Source organism: Neodiprion lecontei, chromosome 3 (assembly GCF_021901455.1).
Source record: "Neodiprion lecontei isolate iyNeoLeco1 chromosome 3, iyNeoLeco1.1, whole genome shotgun sequence".
Lineage (NCBI taxonomy): Eukaryota > Metazoa > Arthropoda > Insecta > Hymenoptera > Diprionidae > Neodiprion > Neodiprion lecontei.
In genome coordinates this window covers 30,910,086-30,935,563 of record NC_060262.1, presented here as the reverse complement: position 1 = coordinate 30,935,563, position 25,478 = coordinate 30,910,086, and the positions used below count along the sequence as shown (strand labels likewise).

At 38.8% G+C, this 25,478-nt stretch overlaps 1 protein-coding gene across 5 annotated transcripts in view; it reads left to right on the top strand.

Annotated features, from left to right (window-relative positions):
- The window catches only part of LOC107225267 (hormone receptor 4), a 117,634-nt gene extending 93,193 nt beyond the window's left edge, over positions 1–24,441 (top strand). For 4 of the 5 annotated variants that reach the window (XM_046735398.1, XM_046735397.1, XM_046735400.1 and 1 more), the window contains 10 exons: positions 3,606–3,710; positions 8,388–9,143; positions 10,056–10,581; positions 11,273–11,483; positions 11,866–12,219; positions 14,305–14,439; positions 14,563–14,826; positions 15,098–15,290; positions 15,689–15,816; positions 16,021–24,441. In XM_046735398.1, coding sequence (XP_046591354.1) covers positions 3,611–3,710; positions 8,388–9,143; positions 10,056–10,581; positions 11,273–11,483; positions 11,866–12,219; positions 14,305–14,439; positions 14,563–14,826; positions 15,098–15,290; positions 15,689–15,816; positions 16,021–16,101 — 2,748 coding nt within the window. In that variant the 5' untranslated portion in view covers positions 3,606–3,610 and the 3' untranslated portion in view covers positions 16,102–24,441. The remainder of the gene's footprint in view (positions 1–3,605; positions 3,711–8,387; positions 9,144–10,055; positions 10,582–11,272; positions 11,484–11,865; positions 12,220–14,304; positions 14,440–14,562; positions 14,827–15,097; positions 15,291–15,688; positions 15,817–16,020) is intronic. The other variant, XM_046735396.1, reaches the window with a different exon arrangement.
- Positions 24,442–25,478: the final 1,037 nt, after the last annotated feature.

The window sequence follows — 25,478 nt, the reverse complement described above, 5'->3', positions numbered from 1 at the left end:
ACCCATCTTGAGAAGGAACTAGCTAGCTAGCTGTATGTACGGAGAGACAGAGGAGCGATTCGAGAGTGAGAACGGCAGTCGGTGAGAGTCGGTACGTTGAACCTCAGCAGTGAAAGTTTCTATTATACCACCGGTCTCGCCTCACCTCACCTCACCTCACCTCACCTAACTTAACCTAACCTAACCTAACCTGGTTCACTTTTCTTACGGCAAATTGAAAGGAGTAAAGGTAACCGGGGCGGAGGGGAGGGGGGTAGGCGTAAGTCGTAATCTCCCGGTGTGTATACCTTAACAAATTCAATATCTAATACCGGACAGTTGGGTAGAAGTACGAAACATCCTTGCCGTATGACCTCGGAAATAGATCCTCGGAAAAATAATCTACGGTTACCTCAAGGAGCGGGTAATTGAGTGGACCTTGGTCTGAATACGTATAAACATATACATATTCGTATAAAGACAAAGGAAATACCAGATTGAAAGAGACAAATGACGAACTGATTTCGAGCAAATGATTACGAACAGTTCTGGTTCCGCGTTCATGATGCCGCTGACGTGAGTTGTCGCCGACGCATTCTTGGACCCTGATCCGACAGGAAATCGACCCAGCGACAAGTGCCGCGTTGCGGGAATTCGAATTCGGAAATATCAATTCCTGCCGAGGATTTCCGTTGCGCCGTGAATCCCACACCTATCCGTTCGGAGTGCGGACGTGGCTAGAGCGAACTTGGTAGGACCAGTGGGGGGCAAGACGGTTAGGATGTCTAGCGTGGGAGACAAACTTTCACTATCTGTTGCTCGGCACCGTTAAGTCGCTCCGCGAGCCGCTCGGCCTCTTGTCTCTAACCAATTGACGTTTTATTCATGACACGACCGGAGAGTCCGATACCAGTGCCTGATGCTAACCTACGTGCAGGACCTTGCAGTATTTCTATCGATCCATAGAGTGGCCAGTTACCACCGGTAAATGACGCCTGCTCGGTCGGAATCTGTATATCTCGAAATCGACTACTCTGTAAGAATATCAGGCTGGTATTACCGACATTTCTAGCATTGAGTTCACTATCGAGAAAAGGATACTACCAAGTACAAGTAGCGACTTGTATCTTGCGACGTATATTCTGTCCATCATATCTAATTCGAATGAGCTTGCGGTTCCTGCACCTTCATCTCGATACTGCCGCATTTCATTTCGAAAAATCACGTTCGAGGTTTGCACACATAAGTTGTTCAGGTAACAGAGATTAAATACTCTTACGTCGTCGATTCTCAGTTCGAAATCTGTTTCACTTTCTCATCTGCAAGAGCACGAGGAAAAAAAGATGACGTTGCTCCCGGTTATGGATCCCTTAAGGGGGTGCCCTGGTCGATTTCGACGTTGACGTATATATATCCAAATATCACGGTCCACGTATCTCAAACGCAAATAAGGACTTATGATTTACTATTGTAATTTCGTAAAATCCGTGTCATTTCTCAATTTCTGCGTCAAATGAAAATTCTTTGGAGTGTTTTTGTTCAGAATTGCGTATAGAATGAGACTGTTAAGCCCTTTTTTGCGTTTCAGATACGCGGACTTCGATATTTGGAGATACATACGTCACGCCGAAATCGACCAGAGCACCCTCTTAAAGCCGTGACAAATCGAACTGATCTACACGCTTGCTCTTTCTTTCTATCTTTGTATTTTCCCTGAAACAAGAAGAACGGCATCACGGATTGGTTGTCCCATAGTTGGGACGAAAGCTCGAGTCGTCCTGCGAAGGATATCCGTTCGAGTGCAGCCTTCGGGCGTGCTGCGAGGCCGGTAAAATGGAATTTAGAAAATGAAAAGAAGTTTTTTAACCGCCGCGACGACGCCTCGGGGCTGACGTCGCACTCACCACCATCCATCCGTCCATCCAACCAACCGGCTGACACCGAGGCTGTATACCAGTTAGACAGGGGGCAGGTTGGGTTACGTCAACGAGCGTTGGGTTAGGTTGGGTGGCTTACAACGACAAGCAATGGCGCGTGCATGCACGGCTTACGCAACGACTCACGTCGTGTGTGCGCCTGGTGACCCACATACGGCACGGGGAGCAAGGACCCCGTTGCAGCAGCGCGCAACGCGCGTGCGCCTGCCTGTTTGCCTGTTTGCCTTCTCGGTGTGCCGGCAGCGTGAGCGCGCTCTTTCGCTTCACCCACACACTCTCGCCTAGCTCTCGCCTAGCCAGCTAGCCCTCCGGCACGTCGGCGTCAAGCTAGATTCACACTCTCGTACTCCACGTTCCCTGGTCTGGAGGGGGCGATAAAAAATCATTTTTTCTCGTTGGGGTGTTGCAGCGAATTCTGCGGTTCGAGGTTGCTCGTCGAGAGTTTACACGGATTTTCCTCTTCTTTTTCTTTTGCTCTCATTTTCCATCTTTTCTCTGGTTTCTTTTCTTTTCGCACTGGTCGTTTCATCCTTCGTCATCGTCATCGTCCTCGTCATTCTACGTGATAATAGTAGGTATGTTTTTTCCTTTCTCCTCTTGCACTACGATGTGTTCGTCATAACATTTATATCGCCTTGAACGCATGTTTATTATCACGCTGTGGCATTCAACGCGTGTTGACGCATCTCGAAGTTCGATGCCAACAGTGATTGCTTTGCACTTATGTACGTACCTCTTACGCGCCTGTTTCATTGAACGATCCCTTTTTTTCGCAATCGCGGAAACTGTATATACCTGTTCTCGTACGTATTAATGCACATACGGATCACGATACTTACATCTCAACCTACGTCTATATTTCAATTCGATGAGTGGGAATTTATATCCTCCTGTGCGATACATCGATAATCCTTTCCTATCTTTCATCGAATTTCGTTTCCTCACATTCTATTGATAGTATGATTCTGAAGATTAGTACAAGCTTTGAACTGTAAGAAACTGAAACAATTCTGTGATGGAAATCATCCTGTTGATCGTACGGAGCTGTAAGTTCAATCTTCGTCAATGCCGTAAACAGTGAAAGAAGGCATCGGTTGTTTTTTAAAACAACGAACATGTGCGTTGCTTGAGTGCGAACTGGTACCAGCTGCGACTGCAACTGCTCGTCGTAGAACGGCTCGAAACCCCGGAGGAGTTAAAGCCGGCGACACAGAAAGCGCATCTCCTGCCAGCTGGTGGCGTAATTTATTATAGACGTACTTGCCGGTACGAGAGAAACGCGCGTTGTCGACACATCCGATGCTCTAATTCGTTACCCGAGTAAATCAGTGTGCAGGTATCGTGATTATTCTTTGCGAGAAGGATAATTACGTTGCCACGGTATTCAATGGTTGAATCCATTCCGTCCCACACTTTCAACGTATTAGCGGCTTCAAAGCTGGCTCGCAATTTAACCGTAATCTGAAAACTTCCTTATACTTACACCCGATAAAGGTTGTCACGTTAATCTCATCGACTTACAGTCATCCGTGAAACTCTAAAATTTGTTACAGTACGAAACTCCATCGAATTGGGATGTCAAATTTAATTCTTTTCTTTTGTTCTCTTTTTTTCGCTCGAGGAGTAATCGTATCACTATTCACCCACGAGGTGGACTTTACTGAGCAATTTCTTATTTTATGATTACAGGAATTATGACCCTTACGAGCAGCCCGTGTGAGCTAGACAACATGAGCTTGTTTCAAGACCTCAAGTTGAAAAGGAGAAAGGTTGATTCCAGATGCAGTAGTGATGGTAAGAGCTTACTCTGTAACTATTTATTTCCCTTCGGGGTTATTCGTCTCCAGATGGAAACAACATCTCGCTCCAAATTGATTATATCACGCAAAACGTCATCTTTCTATTCACATTTATTCTCACCTCTATCAAACTACCAGCTTCTGCTTCCCATCTTTCATTCCCTGAATTAATGAACTCGAATAAACTACTCTTTGGGTCAACGAGGCGTGTGTGGTTGCATTGCGTTAATTCGGCACTTCCTGGATTCATCTACAGTTATAGTTTTTCTACTTGCACCTTATCTGCAGCTATAACGTTGCATCAAATCGTCACTCGCATACCACCAATTATGCGAATCTCTTAATAGTTCGTGGTATTTTTGTCTTTGCGCGAAATCTCTATTATAGGACCGTCAAGTGCAAACTTTAGTCGTGTTTCGTATAATTGAATAACTTTGAGTTCGGATAATTGCACTCCGTTGGAACTAGGATACGCTGTTGGCATGTTCTAATGCTGCACGGTGCAGACGAGAAAAGACTAGTAATGTTTGGTCACCTTGCTCGTAAGCACTGCGAGCATAAAATAGATATTGTTTAAAATTTCTTATCCACGAAGGACCAAGGATTCACGAAAATTCGCTCGTATTTTTAGCATTCTTATGCGAAGGACACGCGTCCTCCAAATCGGTGATGTGAAGGATATATACTACGTCTCGGGTTTATCTCGTCACACTGCACTGATTCGGACGTTCTGACACCACGCGGATAATTAAACCCAACCTTATAACCGTCAAACTTTGCGCCGATTAAGTACTATAATAAATCTAGCCTCGATATTCATCCGGGTGAAACTTTGACACTTTGTTCAATTAAACCCAATGAAAAACTGAGTGCAGGTTTCGGTCGACTAAATTTAATGATTCATGGCGTGTGAATTCGCAAAGAACGTGTATACGTGATATGCACCTTTACTTCGTAGGGCACCTTATAAATTTCAACAAATATCGGGATACAGTTGTACAATGCCCTTGTACCCTTCAAATTTGATCGACGAATGCCATCGGAAAGTATATCGTATAGTATGTACATTACGATTCGTTCAAATTGTCAAAACTTCATCGACAGTCAGACTTTGTCGAATTTTTTCTAATCGATTTCTACCACCGCGCCGTCACTGCCGATGCAAAGCGGCGCGGCTGACGATCCCGACTTTTACCACTTTTGCCGTGCGCGACGCAATACGGTCTGTACTACTGATAATTCAGGGGTTTAGCCTCGCACAGGTCAGACAGCGGCGGACCATCATATCTGCTTACAATCGTCCGTTCCGTCATCGCGGCAACTCCGCGACGAGGCTTGCGAATAATCGTGGAATGCTATTAATTACTTTGCAGATACGACCGTATCGAATGCAGCCTGATATCATGTAACGTTTGGTATCTACTTCTATCTTGCACGTACCGTATCGCGATGTGTATGTGCCAGCTAAGCAGGCCCGTGAGTTTCGATCACGAACTTACACTTTTCAGTCAATTTTGCTTTGAAAATTGAAGATGGAAATTACCGATCTGCCGTTTGAATTAAATGCTATCTTACATTTTTTACTTTATACTTTTACTCGTTGACAGTGTAGATTATACAATACGTACGGAGTGAATTTACGTTTTCATACATTTGGGAACTAATCTTCATTCTTCATCTTCGTTAGCTAGACGGATATTACAAGTATTCTCATCACTGGCGTGATTTTGTGTTATTCATAGTTTGGCATTAATGCGATCGGTTGAACCTGATCTGGTTTCCCGCATCCTCAATTATACTATCAAAGACTGTTTAATACGCCGGTTATTATTCGGTTAAAAACCGTAAGGTAGTACTTTTGTACGCAACTTTCACGCGACAACGTGACACAACCAATTGTCCCTTGCCTAATTACTGTAGTCACGATTACGAAAAAGTTTCTACTCGCTTACCGTGCACCTGTCCTGCATGATTTTCGTAAAATAACATGAAGATAGTTGTCTCCCACAGTTTCTCAGGTGGGTGCATCATGCGGCAGTTTGCTTATAGAAAGGTGTTTTTGTGATAAGATTTCGTTTTTTACCTCTATAAAACAGCATGAGAGGCTAGAAATAACGTGCAGATAAAGACACGCTGAACCAACAGGTGAAAATTTGTCGTCATGGACCTGGGCTTGCACGTATGCAGCGGTTTAGGTACGACGCAATTTCCTGCGTGCGGGTCATCATGCGGAACTTGAGACCGCGTTGTGCGACTTCTTCTGGTGTCGTTGCCCCGGTGCAGAAACGGCATTACGAAAGGTACATGTATAGTATGTGGGGGTCAAAGTAACGTTCTGCGACAATGAAGAATAGATGATTCACGGGATCCTCGTGAAAAACTATCCCGAGCTCTGCAATAAAAATCGTTAATGTCCACGCATTCGGCCGAACAAAGAGTCGCAGGAAGTACGGACCGTCGAATCCGATTCTCTGGCTGACCGTGATCTCTAACTGTACCGAAACCGCGACGAGAGGAATGGATAATAATTAGATAAACGAACAATGATCCTGTGTCGAACCGTGGCCTGTAAATCGTGCTTCGAGTATCGACGTTTCAAATATTTTGCAATCTCCGTTCGGCTTTTGAATTCAAACGGATTGAGATTTTTTAATTCGATCCAACCTAGTTTCTTTATCGGGTAATCCGTACAAGTACGAATCGAAAATAAAGTGATCCGAGTGTAGAAACGAATAGAAAGGAATTTTGCTTTTACTTTTCAATACGAAACAATTCCTACAATTACATCTTTAAAAACTGCTTGAGGTTAATATTTTGTCAGATTAAGTACATACATACATATATAAATTTGTCAAATGGCTTATTTATAACAATTATTCACAAATCTGTACACTAAATACAATAATATCATGATTTATTTGGTTGAGTAGGTAGTTTTGTCGTTTGGTTTTACAAGTAAGGTTTTACAGGTAACTATCGGCTTCTTTTTACGTTCTATTCAACCTGGAAAATTCACTTTGATATAAACTGTGGAATGGAACGAAACATATACCGTCGCCTATATCAAAATCATCCGGCATCGCTCAGAAAAACCTGAATAAACCGAAGGATTGGACGGACATAGGCGCAGGACATGCCCGACTTGGAGTTTACCGTCGCTAGAACTCTTATTTATACTTAAGTGCACCCCGAATATAAATAAATTCATGAATTAGTTAACTCGCTCGAAAAATTGGACGGAATTGCACATAATATAAAGGAATCCGTAACGTCGTAAAAATTCATCGAATATAGTGTTTCCTATTTTTTAAGAAGAATTCGTTTGGCAAGAAAAGAAATGGTGTTCCTCGATTTGGATTGATTCATGTGATTTGTCTTTTTTTAAAAGAATTCATTCGGATAAATAGTACTAAATCGGATTTGCAATTGCAATGAAAAATTAAATCGAATAAGCATCGAAAGGTTACATTTGCGCGGATGGAAACGAATACATGGATTGAAGCGAATAAATTCTCACTAGAAACACGTGTACTCAGTTCGAAAATTTGACGAAACAGGTATTACAAGTATGGTAATCAATTCCGTTCAATTTTTTGCCGTTTGTTGGAATGATCGTAAACTCCGCAGCTCGCGATTCACAGAATAATAATTATCTGTCCGTGCAGTGCAATACTTCGCAAATGTATATGCTCCAAAGCGATTGATAAGATGTCATTTTGCAAACGTACCGTAAAATAGTACATGCCTATAATTCTTGATGTCAAATTATTTCGTTGATATACTTGCGACATCACGTTGCGTAGATCAGGAACGCAACTGTTGGATAACCAGTTTAATAACTTGGCATTATACATTTAAGTACGTACGTACAACTTAGGGAACTGTGTGAGACACATACATCACAGTAGTTAACCGTATCATTGGCAGTAGATAAAGCTTATTCACGACACGATCACTGCATTGTCATAAGCTAATATTACAGTTGGCCTCAGGGCTCAGGGACGGCGAACAATCGACCTTGTCAACCGCATTCCTCCCATGACCTACGCCACAAGCACAGCGCTGCCATCCTCAACACAGAGCGAGTTCGCGTTGCTAATCGTCAATTTGCCGATGATAGCGATAATTGGAAACTGCTATTATACCGATGGGAATTGCTGGAGGGTCTCAGGTCTATTTATAGATTATAACACTCGGCTCCTGTGTGTGAAACAAAACTTTCGTCACAGGTTTAATCCAATGTGAAAATACCTAACAGATCGGTAATATAATGTCGCCTTCCTCATGTTTCGAGTACAATCGAAGAGGTAGATCGCGTAATTAGATCAGAGACTGTATTATTTGGAAAACTGTTTTCAATATACGTCGGAATTATGCATAAAGGTAATCGTCTTGTCTCTGAACTGAATCGCCAACGTGGCTCTAATTTAATATCCTTTTTCTTTCGTCAGTTTTGAATTTTTTTTTATGAATTCCGTTGCGTGAATGTCGCCAACCGTATTACTCACCAATATTTTGTAATTATCGAACATACGAGGATTCGGCAAATCGGTACATCCACTTTCAGCTGCGTGAATAAAAAAAACAAAAAAAAAAATGAACAGTCACTCGGAACATGGCAGTCCTTAAAAATCTGAATCATCACCATCTAAGATCGTTTCTCCTGTTTCAGGGGAAAGCGCAGCTGACACGTCGACTTCGTCGCCGGACAATATGCCAGGCTCGCCGGGCTGTCCAGTGGTCAAAGTGAAGACGGAATGCATTCGTAGCAGCCCGAGTCCCGGGACTCCCCGGGATACTCGGGACCTGCGAGACCTGAGGGGCACGGACACGAGGGAGGTGACGGCCGACCGCGCCTCGCCCGACTCCGTCTTCCCCGAGGCGGCGAGCTCCAGGGGTGCTGAGGAGCGGTTTTGCACTCCGGCAGCTAGCGCGTCGCCCGTATCGCCGCTCCAAAGTCACACCAACGTGTTCACAAGCCCAACCCCGCGGGAAATTCACCGCGGCGAAACCCCCGATCGGGGCACGAATAGCCACTACCTGGTGCAGCCCAAGGAAGAGTCGGACAACTCGGTCTTCGACGGCGGAGGCCGCGGGGATGGATCGAGCCACCCTAGTCACCGCACCCCTTCGCCGAGTGTCAATCGGATCGAGAGTCCGAGCCCTGGTACCGGCAATCCCGGTGGCGGTGGGCCCGCCGGTGGCTGTGGTTCTGGTGCTAGTTCCGGTTCTGGTTCGAGTTCGTGTGCCAATCAGCAGCCTGGACCCCGGCAACGAGCGCCAACGGTCCCTTCCCACATACTAGCCCATCATCAATTCTGGAGCCAGAACCGTGGCGTTCAGGGCTACGACACAAGACTGCTAAACGGAGTGATCAGCAGTGCTGTGAACTTTGGACAAAACCTATCCAGCGCAACCGGTGCGTCGAGTAAGTAGAATGATTTGTAAGAAGAAGCATGTGGGAGGATGTATGGGGATTTTTTCAGACAATTCAAAGTTCTGTTCACGGCATCCTGAAATAGTTTATCGTTCGAGCATCGTCGGCTTTTACGATAATCAACTTTGACTAGATATATTACTTCTTCAATTAACATGAAGTGCATATAAAATTTTTATCACGCCATGGGGAGCGATCGGGGAAATAACTCGGCTTAAATAATTTATTTTCTCAGCAACAGGATGGTTTGAAAAATTAGAAACTATATACGTCCGAACTAACAATAACATCTTATAATGAGTTCGAGAAGCGGGAGGATGTGCCAAACTGAAATCAATGAGTGTATCGGGAACACACGGGACAAGATGAAGTGCATCTTACTCGTATAATTATTTATTCAAGATAATATTATTTGCAATGACGCGTTTACTCGTATCATCAGGTAGATATTACACGTTGTTTCTAAATCACGAGCAAATATTGTTATAGAATTAATTTTCTAGACTTGTTGAACTCGTGAAATCTTGTGAAACAATCTAATTTTATGGTTTGAAAAGTATCAAGATAATTACAACAAAGTTTCATTGAACGTGACAAATAATAGTTCTCCGATACAATTCTTTTCGAATTAAATGAAATCTCTTCAATTACCTGATACATGACTAAAGTACGACTCCGAGCAAGTTTTGAGCAGAGGTTTTCGATACCGTGTTGTTTGAACGTGAGTGTTTATACGTTGGTCAAAGTACCTCCGTACCATTTGTGGTCATATTCTTCGATTAGACGTAATGAATGTGGCCACAAATGGTACTCAGCTGAGACCAAGACCGGCACATCTTCTCTACTGAAACAAGAAGCTCAAGCGATCGTTTGAACAGAAAAAATTCTTTTCCTCCTGTTCAGACGAAGGGATGAAACCACCTGCTCAAAGAGTCGCCCCGGCTACGCCGCGACCGGCTCCATCGGTGATCATGGGCGAGGTCGGCGGCGTTCGGACGATGATTTGGTCCGTGCCACCGTTGGAACCTACGCCAACTCCTACCGCCTCCTGGACAGCGACAACCGCTTCGAGTTCCACGTCCGAGGAGTCAGCGGCCCACGTCCTTCTGAACCTCAGGTCCGAACCGAGGGGGAAACCGCCGGGCACGTCGCAATCCTTCGGACCCCCGCTGAACATGGAACGCCTGTGGGCCGGCGATCTCTCTCAACTCCCCGCTGCGCAGCAGATCCAAGCACTCAACCTTACCGCGAGTTCCAGCCAGCCTTGGTCGAGAAATGGTAACATGGTCACGACGGAGGCACCCTCGCAAACACCATCGGCGCCGTCTCTTCAGCCTCAGGAACACGAGGAGGAGGAACAGCCGATGATATGCATGATCTGCGAGGACAAAGCGACGGGACTCCATTACGGCATCATTACCTGCGAGGGGTAAGTCAACGTTTCTTTGTGTGCGTGTGTCACTATCGAATTCTGTCACTCGGTTCAAGCGACTCGTCGTCGATTCGTGCTTTTAACGTCACGATTCAGCACTGATTGATAGGCTGGTAATTAAGGGTTATCGGATACCTGTTGCGGTATGCTGGTCGTTACTTTCTGACCTTATAAACACAAGTTTAACCGATTTCAGCTCATTTCTTATGTTGTTAATTTTCAAATTTGTCAATAACAAACGATATTTTAATCGTGTTCAAGTATAGCCTACTTTCAAGGATTCTCGAATACCTACTAGAAATAAACAAATCTTCACCAGGGACATTAGCTTCATGCTTGATATTAACGACGCTGGTTTATTTTTAATGAAATGACGATTAGGCTACTATCATATGATTATTTTGTTCTACTTACGGCAGTAATCACAGTAGGATAAACCGAAGCAAGGGCAGCTATGAAAATATACATCATATCCTCACTGTTTAAAGTTTAGATGAACTTGAGATCAGTAACTTGGTAACAACTTCGTTCATTATCCTCAACAGATATTATTATCGTAGGTAAGGCGTATTGAGAATTATTAAAAGGAGAGCGTTGCGTTTACGGATAATATCGTAACGAGGAAAGAAGCGGAAGAACAATAATTAGCGAAATCTTTGGACTTTATGAACAAGTTTCACGTTTACAGATGCAAGGGTTTCTTCAAGAGAACCGTTCAGAATCGGAGAGTATACACATGCGTGGCCGAAGGCATTTGTGAAATCACGAAAGCCCAACGGAACCGGTGTCAATACTGTCGGTTCAAAAAGTGCATCGAACAGGGTATGGTACTCCAAGCGGTTCGCGAGGACAGAATGCCGGGTGGTCGCAACTCCGGAGCTGTCTACAACCTCTACAAGGTAAATTCATGCATCCATTCGTCATTCGTTCCAACATTCGATTTCCATCTATATGAATGCAGCAACGCGATTCGCAGGTTGAAAGATTTAACGAATAAACGTTAAAACTGTTTCAAGTGTGGTTTATTCAAGTGAATTGGTAGTATTGTAACCAAATCCAATGTTGAAAAAACAACTTATAGTATTTTTGGTAAAATAGAAAATCGATCATTGAACGAGTTTAGTTCAGCTGCGTTGAAAGAATTTAATTGTGAAAGTATGCCGATCACTGTGTTTGGACAAATCACACCACTGGTGGTGATTTTTGGGCTCCATTGTGGACGTATACCTACTTAGATTAATAAATTCGATCGATGTGTGTGATTTGTGTATCGATGTACAGGTGAAGTACAAGAAACACAAGAAGACGAACAAGGGAATGAACGTCGGCGTTGGTCTTGGCGGTACGGGCGGAATAAATGGTTCCGGGTCTTTGAATGCGACCAAGGGTACAATGGCGCCGACGATGCTGGAGAAACACATACAGGCTGCGGCGGCGGCGGCGCAGCATAATCAGCAACACGGGCAATTGGCCGGGGCCCTCATGCAGCATCACAAAGGCTCATCCGGTCCGGAATCACAGAATACCTCTCAGCAGCCTGCCTCTGGGCATCAGAGTGTTCAAGGTCATCAGGGGCACGCCGGTCACCTCGTCAATGGTACCATTCTTAAGACTGCTCTCACCAATCCTTCCGAGGTAAGATCGTAAAGACCAGCCGGATATTTTCCCTTGAATGATTATTGTCGCAGGGTTTCACGCGTCTTGGAGTTTGGTGAATTCTCCGCTTCATACTTTTGTAGAATCATATTTTTATATCTCCGTTATCCACATTATTGTCGTTTTTTTTTGGGGGGGAACAAAGAATCCAGTGTGATTGCCAGCGTATTCTTTATACCCGTTCGCGAAGTTATAAATATCGAGTATTATAGACTGCTTGAATACTGGCCGTATCCTCGTTTCACTCGCTTGGAATGAATGAACTCTCAGCGCAATTTCACTTTCTTACGTTCCGTTGCGTAAACCTCAAGGTTTCTTACGTTACGAAAGCGATAGAAGCTTGTACGCGATCCCAACTCTGATACGTGCATGCTGCGCGTATACTCCTATCGATATTCACCATGCATCTACGCACTCGCCTTCGCAGTGTTGAAGTACCTACGTATGTTTGACGAAAGGGCATAGATATCTGCACGCTAACTCGCGGCCTCAAGTACATAATTATATACGTAAATATGTATTTTGTTTACACATACAGGTACGTAAATGAAATGCCAAATATAACAAACCTTACCACGTTTTTAGCATATGTTTGACTATCATCGCTTCAGAAATGAATCTGCATTCTCGACTTGAAGGAATTTCGATTATTCTTATGTATTTGACTATCTGAAAATACGAACCACCCGTTTCAGTCTGAAATTCAGTCGGTTAGTTCTGGTAAATTCAAGTGTTTGAGGTACTTGTACTTTCGGAAAATGCAGCGATAATAGGCGCTCCTATTTCGCGTGGTTAATTCAGTCTACTCGCAGGATTTTTTCAGGAATTTTTCCATCATACCGTAATGAAATTTCAAACCTTCTGTGGCTGTTCCAGCTGCAGTTGTTGAATAAAGGTGCTCGCAACATTTGACCATCATATCGTTGATTTAAGCACAAAGGCCATTGCCAAAAGTGAAATCGGTATAACTTACGAAAGATCTCTGACCGAAGCCCTTTTCCAATTCTCCTACGAAAATCAATGCGAATATTTACGTACAACTCGTTGAATGATTACACAGATCTGCGAAGTATGACTTTCAATTTCCGCCCAAGTAATAATGCATTTTTTTTAGGTATTTAGGTATGTTCAATTAAAATATAGCTTATATTTGTATAAATAAAATATATTTTCATTCAACGTACCTAGATACCTAAAGAAAAAACATTAGTATTTGGGGGGGGGGATTGAAAGTTGTATTTCGTAGGCCTGTGTTATCATACCTAACATTTTTAGTCTCAAACAGCATTGCAACACAAGTCACTTTATAACTAGCAATATTTTCCTCGTTGGAAGGTCAAAAATGAGAATATTTGAAATTTTCAGTCTCAAATTTGCGCAAGTTTCTGATAAAATACGTTGTTGGACAACAGAAACGCAACGGTAGCTGGTGCCAAAGTCAGGCAGTTGTCCGCTGCTTTCGTAACTTTGTGAAAGTGTTCATACGGGGACACTGACCTCATCCTTCTCCGCCAAGTTATGACTTATTGGCCTCTCACGGCCGATCCGCACTTACAATTTTACTACTCACCTTCTCGAATCGACACGACGTTCAGCTTTCCCAATAAAAGTCTTTTTACATAAGCCTAAATTATCTGTTGTCATCGGAACATTTATAATGAACTGATCACACAGTTGATTACCGTTGAACTTATCCTTGTGTCGCATGTAAGGCAATTGTTAAACAAGAAACGTTAGCGGTATTTTATCATACAATTGCGGATGAAAAGTTCCTACTTCGTACACTTTCTAATACGCAATCGTGCCCAATTTCCGTCCATAAACGAACATGTCATTAAAAACAATTGTTTATATTCAGAAACCGCACTTTCATAATTTTACGCAGATAAAGCGGCGATCACCATATTAATCTAGCCGTATGTAAAAATTGCAAAAGAAAAGAAAAATAAAACGCAATGAGGGAAGGGACGTCACGAGATGTATTGCGCAAATCGTAGAACCATTGTAATTATAGTCACGATAATTCTACGCGATTCGTGATTACAAATTTGTATAATTTTTCAGGTTGTACATTTACGACAAAGGCTAGACAACGCAGTGAGCAGTTCAAGGGATAGAGCATTCCCTTTGGACGCAACGCTCGCGATGATTCAAACCCTCATAGACTGTGACGAGTTCCAAGACATTGCCACGTTAAGGGTAAGTTCTTGAGTAATTTTCAACAATATCTTCGTCGTTATAACATATTAATTTTCTCACGACCGTCGCAGCTAGCGAAAGAGATATCATGAAATGTCTAATAAAGTCTCAAATATGTTTCAGAACTTGGATGAACTACTGGATCATAAGTCAGACTTAAGTGAAAAGTTGTGTCAGATAGGAGACAGTATAGTGTATAAATTGGTGCAGTGGACCAAGAGGTTACCCTTTTACCTTGAGCTGCCTGTTGAAGTGCATACGAGGCTGCTCACCCACAAGTGGCACGAATTACTGGTGCTCACCACCTCTGCTTATCAAGCGATTCACGGGCAACAGAAATGGACTGGCGTCGGTAGCGACGGCACGAGTGCAGATTTTACGGAAGAGGTATGTTGACCAACGTAATCTTTTTCAACGTAAACAGAAATTACTCCAAAATAACGCTGCATCCAACACTGCAATGTCACATGAAATGAAACCTTTTCACCCTGTCCCCTCACCAAAATCAGATCAGCTTTTTTACGAAACACAGTTTTCTGTTGAATTTCCTACGATTAGAGCGAACTGTTTCAAAGCTATTTCAATAGCATAACTATCGTGATGTTTGAATGGAATCAATTGACACTCAAGTACGATATTTTATGTATATTTATAACAGGTTTCGAATAACTTGTGTACTCTGCAAACGTGTCTCACAAGTATGATGGGAAGGCCAATAACCATGGACCAATTGCGACAAGACGTGGGACTGATGGTAGAAAAAATTACGTACGTGACGCTCATGTTTCGACAGGTGAAATTAAGAATGGAGGAATATGTGTGTCTAAAAGTCATCACCATGTTATCTCAAGGTAAGCTCTAGAATTGAAAATAACGAATTCGTTGAGAAGTTTTCGACTAAGAAACACAGCTCTTGTACATTATTCTCCGACTTTATAAGTGTTGCTTTTGATGTTAATCATTTCTAAACTTTCACTCTTTTATTAAATTGCTGCAAATGGAGATGCGAAATGTAAGTCTCCTTTTCTTTGCTGTTATACCTATAACCATTATGTGCATCACGCAGCATACGTAATAATATACTTGTTTCACATTTTCTACTCTTACAGTTATGCCAAAATTTATGCTTTCAAGCGAGATGCGTGATTATTGTTATCGTATCAACGTCGTGAACGGCCATCTCATTATCTAAACTCACTGTAAATTGATGATGTTCTTCGAATAATTGTTGGCTTAATCATACTTTTAGCACGAGATGGTACATTGGAATTGGAACAAATCCAAGAGCGGTATATGAGCTGCTTACGCAGTTTTGTGGAACACAGTGCGCCTCAGCAGCCAGGTCGCTTCCATGATCTTCTCGTCAGATTGCCCGAAGTAAGTTTCGAATTCTGTGCTTTGCTAATCAGTGTATTTTTCTGAGAATCCAGTATTGGATATTGGAATTGCGAAATGAGTTTTATTTTTCAATTTACAAATGAAACGAAAAGTTTACAGCCCGTGAAGGATTCATTACCTTATGCAGGCTGCGATGATTTTGTTTTACGTTTCGACTTTTAAGTTATGATTTGGTAATTACAGGTACAATCAGCGGCAGCTCTACTACTCGAGAGCAAAATGTTCTACGTTCCTTTCCTATTGAACTCAGCAATTCAAAGATAGTAAATAAATGAATACCTAAACAAACAAATAGACTTATGAAATGAAAGCTTTGTTTGTGTATGTATAATAACTATATAATATAAATGTGTGTGTTCGTTGCGTTGTACAAAACTAAAACTAAAAAACAAAAAACAAAGAAAAAAAAACAAAGGAACTGAACTTTTTTACCAAAACTAGAAGACTATATTTCTGTACGCAGCTGCGCAACTACGTCATGTGTGTTCACATTGCATAATCCGATTAATAAGACTCTCGAATGCTCACCATTGGTCACGTCACACCCACATCTCAACCACAATCTCCACATCTGACGTGATATACTACATTTCTATGGATCAACTCGACTCTTTTCTAACTTTATCAACTCATAATATCGATACAATCATCGTAATTATATACATAAAGCATTCTTTTGTATCTAGCATCTACTGTGTTATACTGCCATTAGTGCAACGAAGCCATTGTTTTGCTTCCTTTACGTCTCGTCTTTCAGAATAATAATATCCACCCTATCTCTAGTACTAAAAACTCTACAGCTTTGTGGCCAACAAGTATTTTTCGTTACCATTTTGCGATACACAGTTAAATCATTTATTGTCTCTATGTTAGGTTCACTTGACGTGTTACATTTAAAGGAATTTTCTGCGGGCTCTGATCTAGGTATCAAGCTGTATCGGAATAGTATTTAACGATGTAAACTATTTCTTGGTATAATTTGGTTCTTGTACTGGATACTCGTCAAAAAGTGCCCAATGTTCCAATATTATTCCGATTATTATTGGCATATTTTCTAACATATGCATAGTTTAATCTCGTCAAAACAATGATGGAATTGCCCGGGTGATAGAAATCTTGGCCTTGCTTTGCGAAAGATAGTAATTGTTGTGACAAGAAACATTAATTGAAAAATTACGCAGGGACGCGGGAAAAATGCCAATCCGTCTAACGGAAAATTCAATTTTTGGAATTTCTTCTCGGCAAACTTCATTCAATAGTTCCGTTGGAAGTTTGTTTAAAAGCTGTGGATATTGTCATTTTAATCAAAAGGCGATAGTTTCCATCTCATACAGTGTTCCCGTAATAGTTTCCCATAGCGCGTGTAAAAAAGGGAAGTCGCACACCTTGTTCTTCTCTTTCACGTTTTTTGTCTAATCACAATAAGTTGCAAATATGAATACCCTAATTGCGACGTTTGACCGAACAGATCTAAATTTTCGAATTGCTAAAAAAGTATAATAGTCAAAATAATATTTTAATCATAGCCTCATACCCACATATGCTAAGTTCGTAATAATATTTTAAATCTTTTACATTTAAATCTCAAAGTCAATTAGGATGATGAAATTAAATGAGAAGATCTAGAAAACGAATTTCCCATTACGTTTCAATGCCCCGTTCAAATCGAGAACCATAGAAATATACGTAACTGAAATATAAATATTTTACGTTTGTACGTACGAGTTTTTCACCTTCAGAAAAAAATATTCACTCAACTTTCAACCCCAACGCTTGAATCAGTTCATCCATATTTTCCAGCTTGATACGCTACACAGAATAAAATTAAAATAGCCCACTTGAATAAATGCAGAAGCGAAAAGAATGTAATAACCGTAAGTGCGATGTTGCAAAGTACATTTACATAGAAGTATTTAAAACACAATAAATCTGCATACGCCTTTGTATGCATCTGAATCTTCAAAGCAAATCAATTATCCTGCCAAGCGCTGGGGACTTGGACATCTGAAATAATTACTCATTTACCGAATAAACTATCGCAAAATGTCGAATCTGTAACAATTAGCATTTTGGTGACGGTATAAATTTACACTTTAAAATTTATTCAGTGGTCCAGATTCACCAAATAAATAAGAATCGTTGTAGATAATTGAGATATCAGGATCCAATAATACGAGTATAGATATAATTTCAAATGACATATCTTTTCGACATAGCACTACAGGATATTGCAAGCGACGCAAACATTTATGTGTAATCTGAACTTTGAGATAACTGATCGGGTATGCTTATATAACATCAATATTATTGACAATAGTTATTAATATTCTCAAGTCAATTCCACTCGACGACGAATGAATTGGATTGAAATAGCAGTGAACCTAACATAATCAATAACTGACAATTCAATACAAGTTTGGGTATTTTTTGGCGAGCATCTAGTACAGGCACTGTGTTATACCATACACAGAACAATACTGTGCTTTAAATAAACTATTTTATCTTTGTGAATTTTTGTACCTATACCAGACACTCGTCATAAAACACCTACAGTTACCAATTATATTGATTAAAATCGTCAGTAAATCATTATATTTATTATTTCTTGCTAAAGTTACCACAGTAAATGTCATAGTATTACTAAAGGTTGGACGCATCTGAATTCTGACTACATATATTACGTGTATAGTAAAATGTGAATATGCTACATGTTTCTCTTGAAAAAAAAATATAAATGGTGATCTCTTTTTATATCGTTATTACAAATTTTGTGCACTGAAACAAACATATGCGGCATAGCTCAAACCACGCGATACACAACTGCGGATTTAAATGGGTTTGCAAAATTCCCATTTCATTTTCATCACGTTAAGAAAAAATCAAATTCGTCACGATTTACTATTACATTTAATACGTACAAAACACAAAATCGGTGCATATGTTACATCTTTACGAATGTGAGTAATATATATTTTTTTTACAAGAGAAACAGCTAGTAATAACAATTGGCTCAACTATTTAAGGTACGAGATGTTAAACAAAAAGTACCAGTGGGCGATGCTAGTTAATAATGTTCATGTTACAAAAATAACTATAATAACACATACTTCGTGCATGTTGTTTCGACACAACCTTTAGTTATTTGATCTTGCCTCCATAGAAATTATCATAAATATAAATCACTGATGTATTCATGGTCGTAAGTGGTTTGTATTGTGCCTGCATCGATGATGAAGAACTTGTGCGTGTTATTTCAAAAATACTATTCCCACTGCGGTTTGTGGAATATCTGTCTGAAACTTCACCCAATATGTTTCCGAGTGTACTGTTTGCGCGTCAACTTATTTTTGCTACACCAGATCGGAACATTTACCAATTTTTCATTACAAATGGTATTTGAAACCTAACTAGTACCCGCAAACATTACAATATGAATCATTGTGGCGATGTTGCATCAAATAAATTTGTATATTACATGAAAAACAACAAAATCACCATTTTTCTATTTGGTACAAGTCTGTTAGTGCGTATTAATCTTATGACTAAACAGATTATCGTTATTTGATATGGTTCACGTTTAGAAGATTAATAATCAATTTGGTGCAACAATGCTGTCGGGAGGACTTGTACTGAAATACAATTTGCGAAGACGGAACGAAACGCAGATGAAAAGTCATCGGAAATCTTGTTCCGCAAAACAAAACTTGACTTATGACCAAAAATACACTTCAAAGGATGAACATGAATAACGCAGAATCTTAGGTCTATTGACTCAAGGCTACTTGTCCATATTATAAGACTTAACTACTGATGGATACTTTATATTGTAAACATTTATATTATTTGTGAATATGAATATGCAGTAAGAATTCCTGTATTCCCTGATATCGGAATATACATACATATATATATATATATATGTATATATTATTATTATTATTATTATTATTATTGTTGTTATTATTATTATTATTATTATTATTATATAAGTTTGCAACAAGAAAACTACCAGCACTGGGCCTGACCACAATTACGATAAAACTACAAAGTCACTTTTGACCTTCGGGATGAATTCTGTGTGCTCTAAAGATTTAAAATAATATTTAAATGCGATGTTTTTGAAAAATTCAATGCTACGTCCTCTAATAATTTAGGTCACTCAGTATCGCCAAAATTAAGTGAAGAGAAAAAATGAAAAACAGAGCAAATAATTTTTGCACGCATGATTCATCTTTCCAGTCCACCTGATATCACATGATTTTTTATTTTGTTCCATTTTTAGACGAGTAAAGCAGTTACCAAATCCAAATGCTACTTCCAATTCATGTAATATGCGGGACATTGCTTTTGTCTGGCACTATGAAATATACCAGACAATATTACTTGTATAATAATTTTCCCCGTAAAAAAACACAGGAGCCTCTGTAGCGTAACAGCAATGTCTTGGGTCTATCTTACATGCTTTCCTACTACCAGTTCCTTACGTAACTTTGGCTCTAACAATTAATTTCAACAGCAAATTCGGACAATTCTTTCTGATAACGATTTATATTTATTAAAATGAGTAAATAATGAATTGTGGAAACAAATAGAGAGATTCTTTTATCATGGATGATCAGAAAAATTGGTAATGGATAAAAGTAATAGAAATTTTCAATTCTTTACAGTTGATTTGAAACCATAGGTATTTCACGTCAGTTTTGTAGCATCTCAGCATTTAGCGAACATTTCTTACAGGCGAAATTACTTTATTGTGAATTTATAAATATGTGCAGGTTCGTATTAGTTGATTACATTTTATACTTTGCTTTATCAGTTTCACCCGTATAGTTTTTAAAATTCATTAGTTCGTCAGAAATTCATCATCGATGTGAAAACGTGTAAATTTCATGCATAGTAGGTATTAACTGAATAACACTAATTCCGTGTTTAAACAGAAACGGTCACTGTTTAATTATCAAGTAATTATTCCCATGACAATTACAACAATAAAAGTGAAAATTCATCAAATATATTTCTCTGTTAACTGTGGCATAACTTTGTTAACTGTGGATGCTCACCGGAAGAGTTGTACATTCTTTCGTTGCCTACGCACAAATGTACAACTATAGTACCATCTAGCTATTATCCTTTAACACACGTTGTCACAAATACATTTTCAACAGCACAATTATTCTCAATTTCGAGACGACGAATAATGAGATCCCGGATGACCAAAAAAATTTATTGCTAAAATATACCGGTGCAATGTGTCAAATAGATGTTTGTTTAAGACTTTCCCATAATTTGACACATTTTCGACAAATCTTAGTTGGGTTTGTGATTTCTTTGGAAGGATATAATTCTACTTCCTTTATGAAATGATCCAATAAGGTATACATGTATACTGAAATACATATTCGTTCATGCATATTAGGGAGTACAGGTATTTCTTACAGGAAAGAAAGCGTTTGATCAGCAAGACTTAGGGCATTATACTACCGAGAGTATTATTATGCCCAACCTTTAATATTTAAGTACGAGTGAGAGTCGATGAGAATGCCTCTCGTTTATGGGTTCAACTTTGTACATATTGTACGAAAATTTAAATTAAATAACTATGTTGAAAGTACTAGTCTGTTTTTGTACTTCCGATTACCTATTATCAAAAAAAAAAAAGAAAAAGAAAAAAGAAAATGTAACGATTTCATATTGCAATGACGTGTTGTTATACTTATCGGTAATTCTGTGGAAAATCGCACATGAAAGTATGTCTAGACAGTTGTATGGTGAATTTATTTGTGATACTGCATATAATGTTTCGAGCTTCAGAATGACTTTCAATGAATAAGAATTAAGTCTCTCTTGCTGTATTTAATCCATTCGAAGCAACCAAATTATTCTCTATTCGTTGAAGGGTAGCTTTATAATTCTTAGCAAATTATTAGATAATGATTATTCAAAGGATTTGAAATTCAAATTGTGAGTTATTATTAATTTAGGTATATATATATATATATATACTTTTGTTATATCACACTGATACTTACATGTTTGATTAATGATGTTAGAGCAATAATTTTCTACGTTCATCTATTATTATTAGAATTCAAATCCTGTTTTTGAATCCTAGATCAGTAAGAGAATATTAGGATTATGTGCTATTTTATTTTCAACTCTTCTGATCCTGCTCATATAAACGAATTTAATTATAAACACATCGTAAGGCAATTCATTACAATTGTCTCAGGAACGAAAGATCATTTAATCGCATTTAGAAATCTGTTAGTGTTAGAAGCTACTTGATCAGTATAACAGCAATCTTATATGTGATTTACTCAGTCCTTTAAAAAAATCGCCGAGTTTTTGATACATTTAATTGATTGATATTTTCAACAAGTAACGTCCATCAGAATTACAGAAAATTCTGGTAGACTTATTTATTTTTTTGTTTTTTAATTACGTTCCCTACAATTTTGCGAGATATAATCTATTCATCACAATTAAACATTTTCATTGTGTTCTGGTTTCGTATTTGCTTACATTTATTAGATTAAATTAGTGTTTATATGAGCAGAATAATACCATTTGTAGCTTGAAATCTAATGCTTGCTAACTATAACGGAGAATCTGTATTATATCATATTATATATTTGTTTTCATAAATTTTAAATATAAAATATAAAAAAAAAAAAAAAACGTAAGAAAAAATGAAAATTATATTTGAAAATGAATGTAAAAAAATCATAACTTTTGGTTATGACACGCTGTAAAAAATACCCATACTTCAACAAGAGTCGACTTTGACTATAAACCAAAGTAGACGCGTTTTACTTGTATACGTGAGCAAATGTTAACCCAGAAACGACAGACATGTATGATTGCCATATTGGCAATAATTTTTCAACGAGTGAGTCAAAGTTACCAATTTCTACCTATTTTTAGAAAGCGAACCATCATTATTATGTTTACCATTAATGATTGGGGCTTTCTTTCTTATTTTACATCTCCTTTTTTTTTTATTGAGATTGGATACTGCGGAGATCGTTGTCAATGCTGGGAACTCGTGTTCTAATAAGGGTGATACGAACACTTGATGTAAAGAACAATAGATTCATATACTTACGATGTCGCTTTGAAAGACTGACTATGGTTTTGTATTACTCAGTTTTAGGTGAAAAACTTATCCGATCTCCTGCCTTCACTTTGCTATTGAAGCCTGGTAAAGAGGTGAATTTTTTGAAAATTCCAGTACCGTTTTAATAATATTTTATTCTTTTATCCGAGTATTTTTTTATTTTTTGTTTTTGCTTTTTTCGATCACTTTATGGGAGAAATTTACGTCTGATTTATACATGTGTGATGTGAGATGTTTACAAAGTAGCAAAAGAAAAATAGATTCGTTTATGATATTATTTTGTATTATAAAATGAAAATGCATCTGGATTATGCTTATACTCTTCAAAATTATTCTGCGAGCACAAGGTTTCTGGAAAAACATTTGTTTGAGAGTATGTGCTCAATCATTGGTTAAAATATTAGTACGGTAATATAATTGTATTTCGAAACATTGTCTGCAGAGGTGCACGGTAATAAAATTTGGGGGTTTTATCACAATTCACAAGTTCTTCAAGAATCAAATGGTATCGATTAATAATAATTTCCATCTTGTAAAACAATCTCATTATTTCACTATGGTTGACAGAGATCCCACACGTCGTTATGAAATTGGTTTCTGCTAATTTGTAATTGAATAACTGCAGTAAAACTTTACAAACGAGTATCACCCATACATTAGACCATTATAAAAGTTAGAATGATCGAAGATGTTACTAAACGTTTCTGAATGGACTAAATATCACGAAATCGTAGTAGAATTTATTGTAACGCTTATAAACAAATTATCGTTTCAGAAACACACATTCACGTAACGCGATTTGATTTATTTATTTCTTTTTTTATTTATTTTAACGGCGTGAAATTTAATTTTTGTTTTACAAAGCAAAAAGTTAGTCACGAATGATACGCGCATAATATTCTTATTTCGAAAATGCCTTGTAAATATTTAATATCGACTTAAAAATGAATACAGCAGTCTATTTAGTTGTACTATAATTTACATTTTGATCGGAATAGGACGATAATAAATTGTGCATTTGCATTATTATACAGTTCCTGAAATTGGAGATCGTACTGGAAAGTAATTTTACACTTTTCCAGTCTCCCTTTCCCCCATCAGTTTATTTTATTTTATTCTTTTTTTTGTGTCACTTCATAGTGATTAAAGTATAATCCAAAGTTGTACTACTGTTCGCAGAGACAATACCGTATTGTCAATTGTACTGAAAAGCTAGTTCCCAGCAAAGTAGACAACTCCCGAATAGTGGCATGTAACAAGCCTCTCCCAGCCCCCTGTATTTTTATGAATAAATAAGATATTTTAAGAAGTAAATCTGAAGTCTGTTTGGAGATGCCTTTCATAGGGAGTATAAATGTAGATAATATATTATACATACTAAATATAAATATACTATATTATTATATAAATAATAAGGAGTTAATAGAATTATATATATGACGAAAAATAATTATTACAAGTAAATAAACTGATTACTGATTAATAAATCGTGAACGGTGTTTCATACTGTTTATTATCTATATTTCTCAACACGGAAAACGGTGATATGTTAGATCCACGGAAAAGTGAGAAATATAGACTTTTACTATAATATTTCACAAAAGTCAATAACAAATTGTACTGTAATCCCCGAGTCAATACCAACTTTTTTTAATCATAAAATGCAAACTTTCATTATGAAGGAAAAGAAAGCATATCCATGGTCAACATTGTCCACTTCGTGGGAAATCCTTATATCAGCCTTTTGTGAGATATCTCAGTAAAACTAGCATTTTTCTTTTTATCGAATCTTAATACCAATTTTGATACCTCTCCCTCAATATTAATCTTGTCTCCGTACTTAAAGTAAAACACATTCTTGCATAATGTTTATTTGTTTCTGTTACTTTTTATAAAAATAATATCGTCAATACAACTGTTCCTGAACCATTTAATGATTGTGTATCTACTTGGAATATTTATACCAAACGGGATTACCGTCAGCGAATTTATAAGACGGAAAATCATACAAAAATATCAGTGACTGTGAGTGAAAAGGTGGATTCAAACCGGTAACACTTTTGTCTGGTGACTGAAAGTCGTTTGGATATCGCGCCGTCGTAGTTTCTCGAGATCGCCGCGCTCCATCGGTTCATGGCAGCACTGGTACCTGATTTCTCGCTGACGAGTGAGCAGACGCGCGCGCGAATTTGGAGCAGTCGTCAGAACGACGCGCTCCGGAAAACACGTTTACGTCAAAGTCTAAGGCCGATACACATACAACCTCACGCGGTTGACGGAAATAGTTCTTGTCATAGAGATCGAGAGAACGGCAACGGCTCGAGATTCTCCGATCCTTTGACAATGAACATTTGACCGAGAGGACGGCAATAGCTCAAGATCCCCCGGTACGGATACACGAAAATAATGCGAAAACAACGTGTAATATATGCGAGATTGCGATGGTGTGTATATAAATATATGACAGCTAAATCATTGTGAGTTCTCAATCAAATTTATAATAGACCTAGAACTCCCTTCCTGG